The 20,584-nt window shown below is 37.8% G+C and overlaps 1 protein-coding gene across 2 annotated transcripts in view; it reads right to left on the bottom strand.

The window, feature by feature from the left end:
* Positions 1-313: 313 nt before the first annotated feature.
* Positions 314-20,584, bottom strand: part of LOC115223586 (coiled-coil domain-containing protein 25) — a 44,649-nt gene continuing 24,378 nt past the window's right edge. Inside the window, exons 4-9 of one of the 2 annotated variants that reach the window (XM_036512662.1) lie at positions 12,488-12,539; positions 9,823-9,898; positions 8,043-8,146; positions 4,684-4,886; positions 3,531-3,576; positions 314-600 (exon numbers count right to left, since the gene is read on the bottom strand). In XM_036512662.1, coding sequence (XP_036368555.1) covers positions 568-600; positions 3,531-3,576; positions 4,684-4,886; positions 8,043-8,146; positions 9,823-9,898; positions 12,488-12,539 — 514 coding nt within the window. In that variant the 3' untranslated portion in view covers positions 314-567. The remainder of the gene's footprint in view (positions 601-3,530; positions 3,577-4,683; positions 4,887-8,042; positions 8,147-9,822; positions 9,899-12,487; positions 12,540-20,584) is intronic. The other variant, XM_029794232.2, reaches the window with a different exon arrangement.

The raw sequence follows: 20,584 nt of genomic DNA, 5'->3' as shown, positions 1-20,584 counted from the left end.
AAGTTTACTAACAAAGCCACACAAGAAGCTTGGATGTCTTGACAGGTTGGAATCCCATTTCACTCAGTACAAAATGCTCAGCAGCTGTTGTCTCTCTCTCTCTCTCTCTCTTCTCCACTGTCTTGTTACATTTATGTGTATGTGTATACATCTGTAACTACACAAGAATATGTGTTGTGTGTGTATAAAGTTACACAAATATGTGTTTGCATATGGGCTTATATAATAAACACACACATATACAAGTACACAAAGACAAACATATGCATACAAGCTCATATACACACATATTACATACAAACATTTTAAATATATATATCTACATACATATATACATATATATATATATATATATATATATATATATATATATATATATATAGCTACAGAAATCAAATTCCAAAGTATGCTGGGTGTTTGGTGCTTCTTCAAAGTGGAATGTAATATAGCAAAGAGGTTTGAGAGGGTCTAGATTGGGAAGATGGCAAGTGAGAATTCCCAAAATGAAACAAGTGGTTGTTTACCCATCAAATATTTGTTGATATCATTTGAAAAAGAAGCTGGAGATCACATGAAATCATCAGAGTCATTGCCAGAGTCCTGTTAAAATAATAATAATGAGTCACAATCATTATGTCATGGGGTAAGAGAAAAAAACAACATGTTAATGCTAATTATTATACTTTTATAATAGACACATGCGTGGCTGTGAAGCTGAGTAATTTGCTTCCCTATCAAATGGTTTTCAGTTCAGGCTCACTGCATGGTACCTTAGGCAAGTGTCTTTTACTACTATTATGATTGCATTTGGTACATGGAAGCTGAAAAAAAGCATATCATGTATGTGTGTGTGTGTGTGTACTGTAAAAACTCATGTAATTTACACATTATTTTCTGCAAAACCAAAATAAACTTGAGAGAGTGAGTAAATGACAGGAGAAGATCATTTCCAGAATTTTTTAGAAATTTCTTTTTGTTGAAAAATGAGATACAAATGTAAACATTCGTACCGATATTTGACTCATTTTATGTCAGAAGAGGTTTTTACAGAAAAAATATAATGAAGTTGACTTTTATTTATGCTGGACGGTATAATGCTTACTTTTTCTGTATAAATTTACCAAAACCATTAAATGGTTAACTACTTTTTGAATTTTGACATTCATGCTGGTAATCATGGTCTGGGCCATATTTTTGCATCTAATGCTGACAACATCATAATTCATCCTTGCCTACGTAAACTCACTAATATGACTTAGCATTCAAACAGAAACCTTCATTTACCTTATACGATGTTTAATGCCATTTCACATTCATGTTGAATTATGCAGCAATTTCATGTTCTCTTCATAGAACACTTGTAATGTACCAGTTCTTACCAGTTCTTTTGGTAGATTTTTGCTACTCTTCTTTGTCTCCTCACAGACTTGTATATTCTAACAAGTTGCTTCTTAAATTTTGCACCTTTCTTGTTCAATAAACACTGGGTTAAACTTGCAAAGGTGGAAAATCAGAGCTTGAGACAAGAAGACACTTTCAACTAATCAGAATTGTTTACATAATCAGTTTGATCGGTCACCAAGCTGATGTTTATTGGTAATTAAACTTAATTTGCAACACTTGTGCATATTTTTATCAGCTTTGCTTTTGTTGATAAGAATTATCAACAACTTTTCCTGTGATTGTGATTTGAGAAGATTTGTGGGCAAGAAATGTAAAATAAAGTTTATCATAAACAACACAAACACTTTGTAATTTAGTAACTTTTAATGTGATACCTGTTAAACAGAAATTATTTTTATTTAATGAAAAGTTAATAAAATCTAATCATAAGTAAGTGAAATTATGCTAAATACAACTAAATTGAAAACCTTTTTTCCCCTGGCAATATTGGTAATTCTGAAAACTTTTGGGTGTGAATTTTACACGAGTAGAAGCTTTTTTTAACAATTTTTATCCTGAAAATTACCTGCGTAAATTACTTGGGTTTTAACAGTATATACATTTATATGAGTGTGTTGGTGTATCTTGACATCATGTGGAAATTGTAAATGAGTGTCAGTGTCACATAAGCAGTATCATACACTTCCAGTATTCTACGAAAACATTGGCCATGGGGAAATATTACCTTGCTTGGAAACAGGTGATGGTTAGTGACAAGAAAGACATCAGGCCATAATACTTCAGTCTCAATAAACTCCATCCAACCATAAAGAAGTGGATGTTGAAATGAACCTGAATGATTTATTTTATAAGCAATTCTATTCTTCTCACATTAATCAATGTACTACTTTGTACATATACTATTTAGTCTTTTCATTACTGTAACAATAATGAAGGAAATGCAAACATGCTAATTAAGGTAAAATGACACAAGCTGAAGATAGGAAAAATATCATTTGTTATGAATACTTATCCAATATATAATGATATTTGGACACCCAATTAAAGCTGGTCCTTTAAAATCAATACCTTTCATGCTCTTGATGAGCAATTTCTCTTGTAGATCCCAGAGATATGGACACTTCTTATAAAGTTTCAAAAACTGACTGTTAAACTTGATTTTTATGTTGGCTACATAAATCTTGTAGAAAATACATTTGAAACTAAATAAAATTTACAAGACTTTAGCTCTCATCTCAGAAAAAGAAAACATAAGGGTAACATTTGTAATGCTCTGCTTTAGAGCAGAAGATGAACTTGTGTCATTGGTCAGCTGAAGGAAAAGGTCACAAGCTTTCCTTTCTAAATGTCATTGCCAGAGATTTAGAATATGAAGTGTGAAACCTTGGGGCAGTAATACAGGATTGTGGGCCCCAGAAGAGCTGTGATGTTTACTTCAACTGGGGTAACCAAATGATGATGACGATCATCATCATCATCATCATCATTGTCATTTAATGTCCTTCCATGCTGGCATGGGTTGAACAGTATGACAAGGACCGGTTAGGCAGAAGACTGCACCAGACTTCTGTGTCTGTTTTGGTATGGTTTTTATTGCTGGATACCCTTCTTAACACCAGTGACTCTGTAGGGTGGGCTGAGTGCTTTTTATGTAGCACCAGCACAGGAAAGGTCAGTTTTGGAATGGTTTTTACAGCTAGATGACCTTCCAAATGCCAACCACTTTACAGTGTGGACTGGGTGCTCTTTAAGCGGCACCAGCACTGGCACAGTCACCAAGTAACTTTGCAAGACAAGAAGTCTTTGAGAGTGGAGTGGGGCATTGGAGGAGGAGGTGATCTTATGTTGGATGATGAATGGTTAGAGTGTGACAGATAGAAACAGTTATCTTGCTGTAGAGAAGGTACATGGTTACCCATCCAGAGAGAGAAAGAGAGGGAGCAGAAACAGGTGTGTTGCTGTAAAGGAGATACATGGTCACCTAGTCGAAGGGGAGAGCAAGAACAGAGGGAGAGAGAGAGAGAGAGAGGGAGTGATCAAGAATGAGAGCCAATGATAATGATTTACTAAAAACTTTGAGTTATACAAAAGCCCAAAAAGTTACCCCAAAAGCAAGGATGACTTACGAAATTTGATGTCATGTTTTCTGGTTTCATCAGAGATGCATAAGACCTGCAGAAGAAAGAGAAATGAGGAGAGTCAAAGGTAAATAGAAACATTTGGGTTGATGGGCAGGTGGGTGGTTGCATGAGAGAGAGAGAGAGAGAGAGAGAGAAAGACCAACAAACAGATTAGGGGTTCTCAACTAGAGTCCATATGGCCCAGGAGACAGGGTCCATATAAGATTTTTAAATTTATGTGGAATGAATAGCTTATATTTTTACAACATAGAAAATATTTAAATTTTTTTTTATACAATTCCTAATAACATTCAATTATAAAAATACAGTACAATGCACAAACCATCCAACCCATACCAGCATGGAAAATGATGATGATCAGTAAAATATGAATCAAAAGGGTCCACAGGCAAAAAATGGTTGAGAACCAATGAGACAGATAAATAAGGGAGAGCTAGAAAGTTTTGAAGAGGAAGAGAAGGGAGAGACATGGAATTAGAAGAACTAAGTAAAGGTAATGGTGGCAGCAAATCTTCCAATAAAAGCAAGGAAAGTTTTCCACTGTTGGTTTCCATTGTAGATACTAACTGTTGGTCACAACTACTAACAGAAGTGTCCTCATTCTTTTTAACATAGTAACAAAAGATAGGATTTGAACTCAGAAAGTAAGGGATAGGAACAGAAAACACAAGATGTCTCATTTAACGCTCTAAAGATTCCACCAATCCACTGCTCTAGATTGGTATGTTATTTATTGATTCCAAAAGGCCGGAAAGCAAACTTGACCTCAGCAGAATTTGAACCTCAAAAGGCAGTGACTTTGACAGCCCTGGTCAAACTGTACAATCCATGCCAGAATGGACAATGGATGTTAAATGATGATGCTGATGCTGATGCTGATATACTCATTACTCACATGAATATATCCAAACACACAAATATATAACTGTCTACTTCCCTTAAACAGTTAAAAAATTTGGAGATAGCTTTTGCTTATACGAACAGTGTATCAAATATGAACAAATTAAAAGTTCTGAATTTCATGGGGATGCAAAGGGACTGATCTTGAAACTAGGTACTTACAAAGTGATCTGTACCATACACACAACAACATTGCAGCAGCACACTATCAAACTCTGTCATACACACACACACACACCTTAGCTCTTCTTGTTCTTTCCGTCGTCTGATCTCCTCCTTCTCTCGCTGTTTCTCCAGGAGCATCTGCTTCCGCTTCTCAGCTTGCTCCTCTCTGTCTCGCTGCTCTCGTTCAGCTCGAAGGTCAGGTGATCTTTCCTCCTTGGTCTTTAGTAACCGGTTCACGATACTATTCTGTCTCTTTTCGACATGCACTCTGTGAACCTGAAATACAAAATGCAATAACATTAATGTTTCTGAACATTGGTAAAATACCACAAACATTGTAGGGAGAATTCAATCAGTTACACAGACTCAGAAGGAAGAAAGGCAAATTTCTTCAGGCAAGAATTGAACTTAGAATCTAATAGAATACATACAGTTACATAGGCACTACTGATTCTGCAAATTCAGTCCCATACCACCACTTACTAGTAATAATACTTGCTAATTATGTCCTAAGACCAGCAATTCTGAGAAGCAGGAACAGTTACTTACACTGACCCCTGTCATCCACTGGTACTTATTTTATTGACCCCAAAATATTTGACAGGCTAAGCCAACATTAGTTGCATTTGAATTCAAAATGTTAAAAGAGGGAAGAAATGCTGCTGAACATGTCCAGGATGGTAACAGTTCTGCAAGCAATGATAATGTAAAATCAAATAAACAATGAGAGGAAAATGACACGACTCAATGACTTTGAAGTTTTATGTTTCAGAATTCTACATTATGACAAGACTTTTAGGAATGCTTTCCTAGTGCACAGGGTGCTGGTTTCTTATTTCTGTTAGTGTAGAAAATTATACTTAGTTAAGTATAAATAGATGAGTGGTTTAGAAGTTTACCTCTCAACCATATGGCTTCAGGTTCAGTCTCACTAAACAATACCTTGAGTGGCAAGTGTCTTCTACTATAAGGTATTCAGATTAAATTTGATGATTTTTTTTATGCCTCAGTTTTAAAAAAAAACGGCTGATGTATTGTGAACAGTCAGCAGCATTTGAGAGTGTCACGATTAAAGTTGTAGTTAAGAGAAAGTTATATGACATGGAGGATTGGAAGCCATCTGAATTTTGGAAAACAGTTAGCTGTATCATGATGATTCATGCCAGGTATCAAAAGGCTGATATCATAACTGTTGCCCAATGTTCTGTGAACATAGTAAAGGCTGTAAAATGTGACATGAACAGCTGCAATGAAAACTACGAAGCCATGGCCAGCAGGAGAGAAAACATCAGGTATTCTGTCTGCACACTGGAATTCCTCCTCACATCTTTGAACAGGGCTGTGAACTCAATTCAGACTGTAATGTGAAGCTGCTAGAGACTGTGGTCACTGCCCAGCTGGAAGGCTATTTGTGTGACAGCAAGATTCAGCTTCTGCCATACTGCTACAAAGTGTCAGAGGTGGTTGAGAGAGATTTGCTATGACTTCAGCAGCCCAATATCTGACCACCTAATTGTAATTATATGATGTATGGGATATGGCTGAGAAAGACACCAACTGCTCTGTTTGCAACACCAAGGCCAACCTAGTGGATAAGATCAAGGAGATGTTTCAAGAATCTCCCAGGAACACAGTGAGGTATGTATCCACCAGGTTCCAGAGCCATCTTGAGGCTATGGAGGAAGCTGAAGGCAGCTACTTTGAGTAAACTGTTATTTGCCAACCATAATTTAGTTGATATTTTAGGATTTAAAAAAAAATACTTTTATTTTGGGATGGGATATTGTGTTTTCTTTTTATGCAAATTTAGCCTCAACACTGTGTATTAGTTTAATGCTTGGGAAGAATGGAAAAGTCTTTCATGTTTTGAGCTTGCATTCTTCAACAGAGAGGATTAAGAGGAGAAAAAAGAGACAGAATGACAAAAAAAAATTTTTTACAGGGATGGATATATATATATATATATATATATATATACATATATACATATACATATATATATATATATAGCACCATTTGAGCATGGTCAATGCAAGTGCTGCCTGACTGGCTTCCATGGTGGTGGCACATAAAAAGCACCATTTGAGCATGGTTGATGCCAGTGCCACCTGACTAGCTCCCCTGCCAATGACACATAAATTGCACCATTTGAGCATGCCATAAAAAGTAATCCATGGCATGTAAAAAGCACCATTTAAGCATGGTTGATGCCAATGCTACCTCCCGTGCCAGTGGCATGTAAAAAGCACCCACTACACTTTGGAGTGGTTGGCGTTAGGAAGGGCATCCAGATGCAGAAACCTTGCCAGATCAGAGTGGAGCCTGGTGCAGCCTTCCAGTGACACTGCTGCAGCACAGCTACAGACAATAACATATTTTTGTGGCTGGGCTGCAACAAGCTGATTAGAAATGTCAACAAAATTGACCTTTCCAATCAGCTAATCATAAACCAACACTCTGCTTTCAAATTATTCTGAGATTTAAAAAAAATGTCTTAGAAAGAAAAAAAAGAAATGGGTGACAAAGAGTGCATTCAGATTTAGAAATCCTGCCTCAATTTTTATGTCTAAGACATGCTAGTATGGGAAAACAAAATTATAAAAATTGTGTGTGCATGTATCATATAATTAGGAGTATGTATAGCAGTGTACTTGTGTGGAACTTTAAAAGAGTGAAGTAGGGTGAACAAGCAATGAAAAGGAAAGAATTGTTGACAACCAACAATATTTTGGTTTCCATTTTCTGGCAAGGGGCACAATTCTTGATCTATATTAAACGTCAACAGAACTGTACCTTCAGTTCTGAGAAGTTAGGGTTAGTAAACAAATCGTTAAGTAAATTTACACATACAATGGGGATACATCCCCAACGTCTGTGTTAAAAATTAAAATAATTCTGTGACACCATCTACATAATATATAGGATAAGCTGAGGTATTTTGCTTTGCTGCGGGAGGACATAAGGTTACTTAATATCATCAGAAATTTAAAATAAACAAAATATATAAAAAAGAAGAAAAAAGAGAGAGAGACATATAATCCTAACTCGCATAATCAAATTTAGAATTGAATTGTTAATAGACTGGTTTCTCTTCTTCCTACTTAGTTGGAATCTTTGGCTCATCATTGAAATGAATCTTTGTTGTGTTTTTTCTGTATTTCCATGATCACTGGTCTAATGCCCTTTGTTAAGATCTTTAGATATATCACATGCTTCTCTTCTCAAGTGCAACATTTCACTGTTAAGCTTTTTTTGCCATAAATCCTTTTATTCAAAGAGCTTCTTTCCTTGAAATGCTGCTCTCTGTAACTCACTACCATCATCTTCTTTGATATTCAGTCCTTTAAACCTTCTGTCTATCAACATATCTTGAATCTGTAGGCCTATTTTTCATCTCTTGTTTGGGACAAAATCATTAAAAAAAATACTGACCTCTTTTTCTGAATTAAATCCAACCTGCCCCACATCCATACTTGGTGTTTTCTTCAGGTTACTCCACATTGTATAAACTACATCTACATTGTTCATTTTGTTGCCTGCAAATAAAAGACAACATCAGTACTAACTCACTTGATTCCAACCAATCAAAATTGCCCCTGGTTCTGTGATATAAGTTTCTTATTTAAAATATTTCATTTTTGTAATTTGGTTTGCAAGGTTCTAGATGTGAATTCACGAGTTGAAATATAATTTGTTGTATCTTGGGAGGGTCATTATACCAATAATAAATGCACACACTGGTTCTAATTCACTTCTTTAGTATTTATTTGTCAGTAAACCTAACCCTGAACAATTAACCAATCGATTGTATAATTAATCATTTGCTTAATCAATCAATCAGTTAGGTTTGTTAAAGTCCTTTCATCATTTGCAACCTCTCTGTTTCAGGTTTGATTTGACGGCTCATCACTGATGAAATTACAAATGGTAATGAAAGGACTTTGACAAATTGACTAAAGAAATGGTTAATCAAACAATCAAGTGGTGTAATGACCTTCCCAAAATACAACAAAATTAAATAAAAATCTAACAAAACTTTATGTTAATTTATATTCCAAATGGAAAGTAAAAGTTCACTTTTGGTGATGAATGACCACGAGATTACATCTAGAATGTTCCCCTCTTAGGCATAAGTCTAGGGTAGGTTATTCATGGAAGATCAGCAGTCACCAATGCATACCAGTTTCCTCTCTCCACACCATCAATGTTATCCAAGGGAAAGACAAAGGCTGATACAGCTTGGTGCCAATGACGTTGCAACTCATTTCAACAGCTGAATAAACTGGAGCAATGTGAAATAAAGTGTCTTGTTCAAGAACACAACACACAGCTCGGTCAGGGAATTGAACTCAGTACCTCATGATTGTGAGCCTGATACTCTAACCACTGAGTCATGTGCCTTCACTATATTCCAAATACCAGCTTAATAATGATAAAGTTATTTTACTACATTCTCCATTATTTCTTTTCAAGATTAATTGAAATATAGACTCATGCTAGTATGGAAGGCAGACATTAAATGATGATGATGATGATGATGATGAATGTGCAATTCAGTAGAAATTTGGTAACAAAAGAGTTAAGGATTTCCTAAGTAGCAGAGAGGGAGAGTTGATGAGGATGATTCTCAATAACAATTATGAAAGTTCATTGATATTCGAGGTTGCCATTAATGGTAACAAATTATCTGAGGATGCCATAGAAAAGATTGTTGGGTGAAAGATATATGGCAATGGTGATTATCCGAGAGAATTAGTGTTCATAGTAGTTAACTGACAAAAAAACCCCCAGTTTGTTGTGACTGCCATAAATGGGAGTAGCCATAGTGAATAAAACTGGTGTAGTCCACCACAGACATTGTGTTATACAATGTCTTGGTTCAGTGAAGGCTATCCCATTTATTTAGAACTAATATTTGAGAAAGGCTTTATAACAAGAATAAAGGCCACCATGAATGATATAAATTTACCAGAAACACAACCACTGATGGCAACCAGCACATCTACCATATGAGGTGGTATCAAAAATTCCCAGACTAATTCTGTAGCATACCAACGGATGGCAGTACATGGTTGTATACACAGTGAGAGCTAGTAGTGAAACTTCATGTGCCACCTGAAACCACATGGCCATGCATGTGCATATAAAATAGTTATAATGCTGATTCTGAAATGAAACAAAAAGAAAAGATGTTGCCAGATTGGCTCCTCACCTTGGATGCTGTTTGCTTTGACTAACTGAGCACAGTCATCAATCACAGTCTGTGGGATGTCGTCTATTGAGTCTCCCTATTGAAAACAAGATGAAAACAGAAAATAGATTAGATAAAACAAATGTGACTGTGTCTATGTTACCTTTCAAGGTTTAAAAGGGCAGTGGATTGCGGGTCGAACAAAAGACCTTGCAATTTTCAGTTACCACTAAGTTCTGAATTGAAAATCCTACAAATTATAACAGCACTAGCGCATGGCTCAGTGGTTAGAGCGTCGAGCTTACGATCGTGAGGTTGTGAGCTCGAATCCCGGACCGGGCTGCGTGTTGTGTTCTTGAGCAAGACACTTTATTTCACGTTGCTCCAGTTCACTCAGCTGTAGAAATGAGTTGTGACATCACTGGTGCCAAGCTGTATCGACCTTTGTCTTTCCCTTGGATAACACTGGTGGCGTGGAGAGGGGAGGCCAGTATGCATGGGCGACTACTGGTCTTCCATAAAACAACCTTGCCCAGACTTGTGCCTCAGAGGGTAACTCTCAAGGTGCAAACCCATGGTCACTCATGACCGAAGGGGGTCTTTACCCTTTATGATAACCACTACACCATGAAGAAACTTTACAGGACTGTTTGACTTGATAGAAACAACAGCATTTGTTACCTCACACAAATACACTTGGATGAAATGAGTAGAGTGTTGTTGCAATAGAAGAAAGAAAAAAAGAGCAAAAGAAGGAAAGGAAGGAGAAAAAGAAGAAAAGAAAGTGGGAGAAAAATCTAGCAGTAAACGATATCTCCAATATACCAAGAAGAGAGCCTTTACAAAAGGGATAAGGGAACTCCTCACCTGTGTGCAAGATGTTCTTACTTGTATTCGAATTTGAATGAAAGAGTCACTAAAATCCAATATGAAATGAAAAACTTTGAGATCCAAGAGTTAAAGAGAAATTTACCACAAATTCCAAAACTATAAATTGCTAAGATTAATGATTAATTAACCATTTATGCATTATACTTCATGTATATCAGTTGCTGCCACTATTCATCCTGAGACAAAAGTTCTTATGGGACATGCTGTATTAAAAACAATAAAGATAAGAGTAAGACAAAAACATCAGCCCAGCAGCAGCAGCTGACTGTGAGTACATAACATTGAGGAGGCTCAGAAAGGCTGACGTGTGTCTGACATTCTCACGAGCCAATTCTTGAGTGATTTTTGTCTCCCTCTGATAGTTATTTTTTAACATATCAGATCCATAAGAAATGTTATCTTAACACAAATACCATAGTAACTGGCCTATCAATAGTGAATATATGTTAAGTATGATACATAGATGGCTATTTTAATTCAATATTGCCTCAATTGCATAATGTTAATTATTTTCCTGAGCATAAATGAATCCTTTCAAATCATTATACACCTGCAATTTAGTCTTGTACTGCAAAGATGAATAAGGGTCCAAACCTCTGTTCTATGTTATCACTTGACCAGCTAGAAATGGAAGTCAGATTTTCTTTAAATCACATAGTTTATTGTCTCAAAAAAAGGACAATATTTAATGCTACATGGGATAACAAAATATTAGAAATACAATGTCTGAATGAAAGACAGGTTAGCTGTGGTTGAAAGATTTTTTGATTATCTACAAAAGCAGCATTGCACCAAGGGCTACACAATAACAAGTACCCAGTCATTATAGCTGATAGCCTATAGGATAGAGACAAGATGGCAAAGTGGATTAAATATTGAGTAGCCAACTCATTGGTCATTGAGTTCAAAACCCACAAGAGATGACTGTTTGTGCTTCTAGGTAGAACACTTCATTCTGCACTGCTCTAGTTCATTTATCCCTCTGAGAATGTTACCTATCATGGAACTGGTTCCACATACTGAGATGAAGATTTATGTCCTATATACTCAGTTCCAATCTCAAATCAACACTCACACACTTCCATACTTACCCATCTTTTCTGTTCCTCTATCTCTGTTCTCTCTCTCTCTCTCTCTCCTATTCACATTTGTATTCATCTCTTCAACGAAACCCCTTTCCCTATCCCTCTATCATACTTTCACATCCTTCAATAATATATCCCACTCAGCCGAGGAGGCCTTGTCTTATTTGGTCTAATCACTTGATAATCTCACTAGTGCTGGGACCATGTAGTGCACTGTATAAAGTTGTAGGCATTAGGAAGGGCATTCAGCTGCAGAAACCATTCCAATGCAGATGTTGGTGCTTAGTATAGCCCTCTGGTTCATTGTTTTCTGTTGAACCATCCAACCCACACAAGCATGGAAAAAAAGGAAATTAAATGATGATGATGATAATGATGACTTCATGTTAACCTTAAAAGCCAAGACGGAGCACTTGCACTCAGAAGCATCCCCTGCCATTATATCAGAGTTTCAAAGGTATTTAGACTGGAATCTTTTTTTTTTATGGTTTGGTTAAGAGGAAGGAGCTGTGCCTATCTCTGCAGACAAATAGTAAAACTGATATGATTGGTGTTCCTCTCAAATAAATGCAAGTTTGACAGCTGAAGGAAAATCATGAGAGAGGAAGAAATTCCTGGAGTTGATGATATTCAGGGAGAATAAATCAAAGTGGTTAGAGCAGAAATGGAAGTGAGGAGGACACAATATGGGAAAATACAAAGGGAGTTACCTTGTGTAGACGTAGGTAGACATGCGCAGAGGAAACTTTATCAACATGAAACCTGAAACAAAAAGAAAAAAAAGATATGCTGTTGTGACTATTTAGACAAAAAGATCTTCAGTAACCACAGGGGTCAACTCTGGCATTTAGGTGGGATTCTTTAGCTTATTTACAGCTAGCTATCTCATTTATCTACAACCAGTTACCCTGGCTGTTCTCGAATGGAGTAAGTGGAGCAAGAACACAAATGGAAATGAAAAGTGTCGCTGAAGAAGTCATAGATGTATGATGAAAGATTTCTGGACAATTGACAGGCATTAAAATAATAAAATAAGAACAGTAATAAACAAATGAGGAAGAAGAAGAAGAAGAAAAGTATCTGTGCTCATTAGGCAGAAATCTCTGGTGGAGGCGCCATCCAACCAAAATGCAAATATATGGGAAACTACCACCTGTGTCATCTCTTGTGAAAGGTAGGAGAGTCCAGTTTGCTGGACATTGTTGTAGAGCTGAAAAAGAAGTAATTTCTACTCTTCTCCTCTGGAAGCCATCTACTCGCAACACCAGAGGGCGCACACTCTTCTACCCTGATGTAATCTCCAGGGATACAGGCATCCAGCAACAGGACCTCCGTAATGCCATGATGGACCGTGAAGTCTGGCGTAGCATGGTAAATTCCATTGTCTCAACCACGGTCGAACAATGATGATGATGATTAGGCAGAAAATGAATAAATAATGACTATCCTGAAATACAATATTTATTTTAACACACGATTTCACATCAGGAATCTTGTAAAACAAACTGATAAACATATATATACATATATATAAATAAATAAATGGAGTTAAACGGAGGTGTTATTCAAATTCTTTTACTTCTGACACATGTTTCGAAGATATGGTGTAAAACAATGTAATCTCTTCAAGGAAGTGAAGAAACGAAAAACTCGTCAATAAGACACATTAACGGAATATGATGGATATGTATAGTGATTAAGTGAACACTATTAAGTTTGTTTTAAAAAATGTTAGAGGGTATAACGTCAAAAGTAGCCTATAGAAATAGGAGGGGTAAAGGAAAAAAAACCCAAAATAAACGAGAAGTATATAACGATATGTAAATTAAATAAAACTATAAAGTCTTGGAAAAAGATATATCTAGTAAATGTGTAATGTAAGAAGAAAATTAATGTTTAAATTATATATAATGATAGATATCACTTATATGAACTAAAGGTGTGTTTCTGCCAATGTTTACATCAGTATGCACATTCTATAACCGTGTTTACAAGGGGATTTTTAGAAAAAAGAATAAAAAATAAAAGGGTTTCTTGGTGGTGTATGAGAGGGGTGTGGAAGAAGGGAAAGAGGGGTGTGGAAGAAGAGAAAAAAATTGCAAAATGTCAGGGACTGGTGAGAGTGAAGCTGCCAAGAGAGGGATTTGGATATGGATGACAGAGGTGTTTGGATACCTGATGAAAAGTGGGAGAGATTTATGGGTGCATTTTCTTTTGAACATGTGAAAATGGTAGATGAGTTCTGGTTGGATGAGGATTCACCTTCTGTAGTGGAATACGAGAGGTTGGAAAAATAGTGATAAAAGAACTTTCTGAAAGAAAAAGGAAAGATTGGCAAAAATTAATGTGAACTTTGAAAATGTAAAAAGAGAAAAAATCTGAAAAATAATGTACATATATAGAAGACTGGTAAAAAATGTAACCACTCAACTGTGGGGGGGGTCGAGTGGGGCGCTGCACCTCATTTTCATTCTGTCATCATTCATTTCTTTTCTTTTTTTCTTCTTGTTTCATCCTCTGTTTGGAATTTTTAGTTCCCTTAGTTTATGTTTTGTCACGTTTTGTATTGTCTCTGTTGTTCTATATTTGTCAACAAGCATCTTCATAGCCTTTTACAGGTAATAAAAAATTAGACTGCTCGCACAGCACTGCCAGCAGTATTCAATTGCAAGTTACCATTTGCCTCTGATTTCATGTGAGCGCTCTTTTCATTTAATTATTCCAACTTAAACTAAGCCATTTCAAAACTCCAAAATTAAAAAGCTTTAATTCGGTCTGCTTCATTAACATTTTTGCCAACTGCATTTTACCATTTTCTGGGTGCTACACATTCACCACTTTTGCCTTAGGACTTTTGCTATTTGTTAAACTGATAATTTTCCACAATGCCTCAACGCAAAAGATACAATATAGGTTGGCAAACAAACGGTGCAAAGAAAAGTAGACGCATGCGTGCAGATGAACCTGCTGAGGAGGCTGCCAGGAGGAACTCTCTCAATGCACTTAGGATGGCTTCAGCACGAAGAAGGGAAAGTGAAGAGCAGCATTGTGATCAGTTAGCACGTATTGCTGTGCAACAAGCTGCACACCAAACAAGAAATGCTTTCTCTACTACTTCTGCAAGAGCTTCAGAGACTGCAGCATAATGCGCAGATCGACTTACAAGAGATGCTGCTGCACATGCTAGAGTCTACAGGGAAAGGCAACAACGACTGGAGGCTACAATACAGCAAAGGGCTGCACGACGTTCCGACTCACGGCCAACCTCCTCATGTTCGTCAATGACAGTATTCAACTACAGTAATCACGTTGACATTCAAATAGGCTGCATGTCCACAATCAGGCTAATTTTGCGGGGCTAAAGAGTGGCTTAGAGAAACTCCCGTCATGTGCTGCTCCAACAGTAAAATTACAGTACCTCTTCTACAAGATCCTCCACCTCTTTAGATGGATCTTTTGACAGGGATGTCTCCTTATTCTCATGACATTCTCAAGCAGATACATGCCCACAACTGCGCGTTCCAAATGACTTCCTTCAGTGCCAACACCATACGAGATGGGCATTTCATGCATCCCTTTAAAGTGCAGGGGGAAGATTTACCATAAAATTGGCTCCCTGCAGCTGCATGACGCTGCCTCGCCTCAATTTCTTCAGCTCTACTTCATGGGAGGCTACGCTGACCAGGCAGCCAAGAGACTTGCCGTAGCTCCCTCTACAAACATAGCTCTGATACGTTAGCTGCTGGAAATGATTCACATGACAAACAGCTATGTCCACAGCTTCAGGTATGCTCTAGAGGCCTCCATATCGCCAGAGTTAACTTTAGTAGTTAACACTGATAAACGGCCTTTAGGAGAACATTCTCGCCACTAGAACGTACCTGCATGCAATGAAGTTGCTGTACTTGTGCAGGGGGATGGCCACCACAACAGAGACATTGTTCTACGACATTGCAATGATGCGCTCCAATGTAGTTGTGAAACTCATCGGTCTTATCCACTGCTGCATGTATATGGTGAAGACGGCTTCCAGCTGCAAATTTCCCAAAACACTTCCATGGAAAGCAACACTTCTACAAGCAAATCTGTAAATTGTATGGGATGCTGTGCCTACCACTACATAATTCGAGAAACCAGCCTAAATCACCTTCACCTTTCACACGACCTCTTTCAACAACACACAGTTGATAATGCAGTTAAGATTGAATCTCAGAGACAGCAACAACAACAACAACATGGCACTGGGGAGTGTTGGTCAACAATGCATTCTACCTCCATTTTTCACCGGTGGTCCACGCTACATGCATGAAAGGACAGAGGACGCCATGGTTTACGTTTGACATTACAACAGACCAGACTTTTGTATAATATTCACTTGCAACAGAAAGTGGAAGGAGATCCAAATGAGCCTCTTGCCTGGACAACAGGCCCATGATACACCTGACATTATCACCAGAGTTTTCAGACTCAAACTACTCAGATTCATGGATATTCTTACAAAAGGTGAGATATTTGATGCTGTCCAGTATTACATGTCTTCCGCGAAGTGGAAAATTCGGGGTATGCGGCATGTCCATACTCTTCTGTGGCTAACTACTAAAATAAATGCCAACTACAAAGGCAGGCTCATATCCATAGGAAAATTCGAGGTTGACAATAGGTGGATCGTCCCTTACTGCCTGCTCCTCTCAGAGACCTTTAAAGTGCACATTAACGTTGAATTTTGCAACTCCATAAAGTTGATAAAGTACGTTTGCAAATATGTGAACAAGGGATCTAATGCAGCTATGTTTATCCTCCAAGGCGATATCCAAAATTACGAGGTCGTCCAGTACCAGGCCACACGATACATTTGTAGCAATGAGGTGTTCTGGCGTATTTTTGGTTTTCCAATACACAAAAGGTGTCCTGATGTCGTGCAGCTTGCTGTACACCTGGAACACGGCTAAGGAGTATACATTACCGACGCCAATGCTGCCCAATTGGCACAGGAGCCAGGAGATACAACTCTAACTGCTTTTTTAAAACTTTGTTGGACCCATTCGCACGCACACTACTATACCCATAAGTGCCGTCCTACTACACGTGGTACAACCTGGAGGTGAAGAAAATCAGGCAAACCTGTTGAAGGATACAATGGCATTAAGTTTGACGATTGCCTCAGGTGCGTGGACACTGTTCATTGAAACGAAACTGATTGCTTTCATCTTCGTCTTCTTCTTCATGAGGTCATGGGGCCCACATGTTTCTAAGGTGAACTGTTGACGGCCACACATTTGCAACATACAGAGAGGCATATCTCCATCACGGTCTTCTAGAGGATGACGAACAGTGGGAGGCCTGCCAAGCAGATGCTGTCATATCCAAATCACCTGGAAACCATAGAACACTCTTCACCGTGATACTGCATAATTGTACACCAAGTTGTCCCCAAACCTTGTGGTGTCACTTCAGGGAAACCTGGCTGATGATTATAGGCATGCTGCATAACTACAGTTTCCAACAATCAACATAGGCTATACAGTGGCTACCTACAATCAGCTGCTCATTTACATAGAAGGCATGACTTTATCTTTTAGTGGCAGTGCTTTGAGCATGTACAGTCTCCTGCTACCTGAGCTTTCTGCTGTAAATAATCTTCCATCGGAAATAATACAAGAGGCTATGTATGACAATGACGTGCTATCACAGTATGTGGTTGTCAACGAGCCACATTTTCTTTCCGACCATAGACATGCATATGACACCATCATTCGATCAGTTCGTGAGCATAGAGGTGGCATCTTTTTTCTTGTTGCTCCTGGTGGGACTGGCAAAACCTTTGTTACAAAACTCATTCTTGCCAACGTAAGACTACGCAAACGCATTGCAATAGCGGTTGTGGCATCTGGAATAGCTGCAACTCTGCTTCGCGGGGGCCAGACTGCTCACTCCACTTTCAGCCTTCCTCTTAACCTTGCAAGTTATCCTATGCCTGTTTGCAACATCACCAAAACGTCACGAAAAAGGGCAACTGCTTGCTAAATGTCACCTTATCGTCATGGATGAGTGTACAATGGCCCACAAGGGTGCTCTTGAAGCACTGGACAGGATACTTCAAGATATATGGGAATACTTGAACCAATGGTTGGTGTAACAGTCGGCAGATTTTAGGCAAACACTTCCAGTCATTCCAAATGGAGAGCAGATGAGGTTATGGCCTGTCTAAAGTCATCCTCATTGTGGTGACATGTCATAACTTTGTGACTACAATCCAACATGAGAGCACACATCAATGCCAACCCATTGTCAGAAAAATTTGCCACAGACATTCTACTTGTTGGCAGTGGCAAATTTGTGGAAGATGACAACAAAGATGTTGACATTGACAATGGCAGCATATGTACCATTGCAGATACCCTCCAGGACAAAGTTTTTTCTGGACATTGCGTTACGCTATATAGACCTCAATTGGTTATGTGAATGAGCCATTTGGCTCCCAAAAATGTTTCAGTCAATGCGATCAATGTCGGTCTCTTAGTACGTATGAGATTGTGTTTCAAGCTTAAAGTAAAAATATTTACTGTAACTGCTCTCATCAGTGACAGTATTCTATAGCATAAATTTACGAGTGTCTCAAAATATGCATGCTATCAGCGACATCGTATGACCAATATACTGCAAAATAGAATTCACATCTTGCTTTTATACCCACATGTAGTATGTTAAGATCTAGACTGCAATAAATACAGTTTCAATCATGGAGTAAATTTATTCAAATATTAATTATAATAAAATGGTAAAAAGGGTAACAATCAATAATAATTTTACCAGGTGGTCAGTGAGGTTTTTATTTAATGGAATTATCAGGTTTTTCTAACATTATTGTATTCTACTTTGAGTAAGAAAAATGTTGATTACTCTCCAAGCTCACCAGAAGAATCATGGAGTTAATCAGGGATAAAAATGACATTTTCATAAATGACTAACCATAGCTCATGATTGGGAGTTCATAAAGGATTGGAATAAAGTTTGACAGGAAGCTTAAAATATTATTTCAAAGTGCCAGAGACAATCCTGATGAAGGGGGATAACTGTCCTTAGCGCAAACCCTGTTCCCAAACTCATTCCTGAGAATCTTTTGAGCCATTGCACTTGTGTGAGTTGGAGCTCCATCTTTTTGGAATGTGAACTTGTTGGGGTTTTCCTTCATCAGGATATTCAGAAAGAATGGTATTTTTTTGCCATGAGAGGCCATGCAGGTAAAAATCATCACCCTGGCAGGGTTTTTGCACCTGAAAATGATATTTTTGGCTCTCTTGTGAGGGTCTGAAGCCAGAACATGACTGTTACATCTGTTTGTGTGCATATTTTGGGTGAAATTCCTTTCATTTGTGTAAAAGATCACTCCAGGATTATGTTTCACTTTGTTCAAGATGATCTTCGCCCTCTCCAACCGTCAAACCCTTTGTCCTGGAGCAACAAGGTGCCTCGCAGGTCTCACGTATGATTTGATTTTCAAATTTCCTATGACTGCTCTTTGAACTGTCATAGCTAAAACTTTTCTTTCATATGCCAAGCATCTTATGAATTCAGTTGGATCTCTTCTGATTGATAATATCAGTTCCAGATTGAAATGATGACCTCCTGATCCAGTTTCCCTCTCTACTATTTCCACTTTCTCAAACTTATTCAAAATTCTCTTGTTGATTCTCGAATGGACTTTGAAGATGGAAGCCAGAGAATAAATGTTGGTCTATTACTGAAGGCCTGGATGATCTTAGCCCTCTCAACATTGCTCAGTTGTGAAGGCATGATGAGGCTGGCACAAAATGATTTCAGCCTGTTCTCTTTCTAGCTAAATATCTCAATGGGTATTTCACTGATTCTTACAAAAATTGGTCTGATGTCTTATTTGGAAAACATGGAAAATTGCAAATCAATTAGTTTATTGGTTTTAAGAAATTTTAAGAATTTATGAGCACAACAAATTGTCGATGGTACACCTGGTGTGTGTGTGTGTGCATTATATATTTAAAGGCACAATAAAGGTATTTAAGCGCTATTAATAGTTTCATATGTTGAGAAATACTCTAACATATTCTTCAGGTGCAAACTAAATAAACTGAATAAGAGAACAGTACATCATATATGACCGTGTGGTAAGAAGCTTGCTTCCCAACAACATGGTTCCAGGTTCAGTCCCACTGTGTGGCACTTTTGGCATGTGTCTTCTACTATAGCCTCGGGCTGACCAAAGCCTTGTGGGTGGATTTGATAAACAGAAACTGAAAGAAGCCCGTCATATATATATATGTGTGTGTGTGTATGTGCTTGTCCCCTACCACCATCATTTGACAACTGATGCTAGGGTGTTTATGTCTTTGTAACTTAGCGGTTTGGCAAAAGAGACTGATGGAATAAGTAGTAGGCTTACAAAGAATAAATCCCAGGGTCAATTTATTCAACTAAAGGTGGTGCTCCAGCATGGCTGCAGTCAAATAACTGAAACAAGCAAAAGGATAAAAGAATATATATATATATATATAGCACTAAGTCCACTCTGTTGAGTGGTCGGTGTTAGGAAGGGCATCCAGCTGTAAAAATCCTGCCAAAACAGTTGCAGAAGTCTGGTGCAGGCTTCTGCCTGGCCGGTTCCTGTCAAACTGTCCCCCACCCCCCATGCCAGCATGGAAGGCAGACATTAAGTGATGATATATATACATATATGGAAGTTTTCTTATTACAGTTTTCCATCTCTTAGTTTGATAGTGAAGATTAAAATGCAACAGTCTTTCCATGAGGTAAATTACCCTGCACATGACTCT

The sequence above is a fragment of the Octopus sinensis genome, linkage group LG23 (assembly GCF_006345805.1).
Source record: "Octopus sinensis linkage group LG23, ASM634580v1, whole genome shotgun sequence".
In the NCBI taxonomy this organism is placed as follows: domain Eukaryota; kingdom Metazoa; phylum Mollusca; class Cephalopoda; order Octopoda; family Octopodidae; genus Octopus; species Octopus sinensis.
Note: the sequence above shows the minus strand (reverse complement) of the source record. Positions and strands in the feature narration are given on the sequence as shown.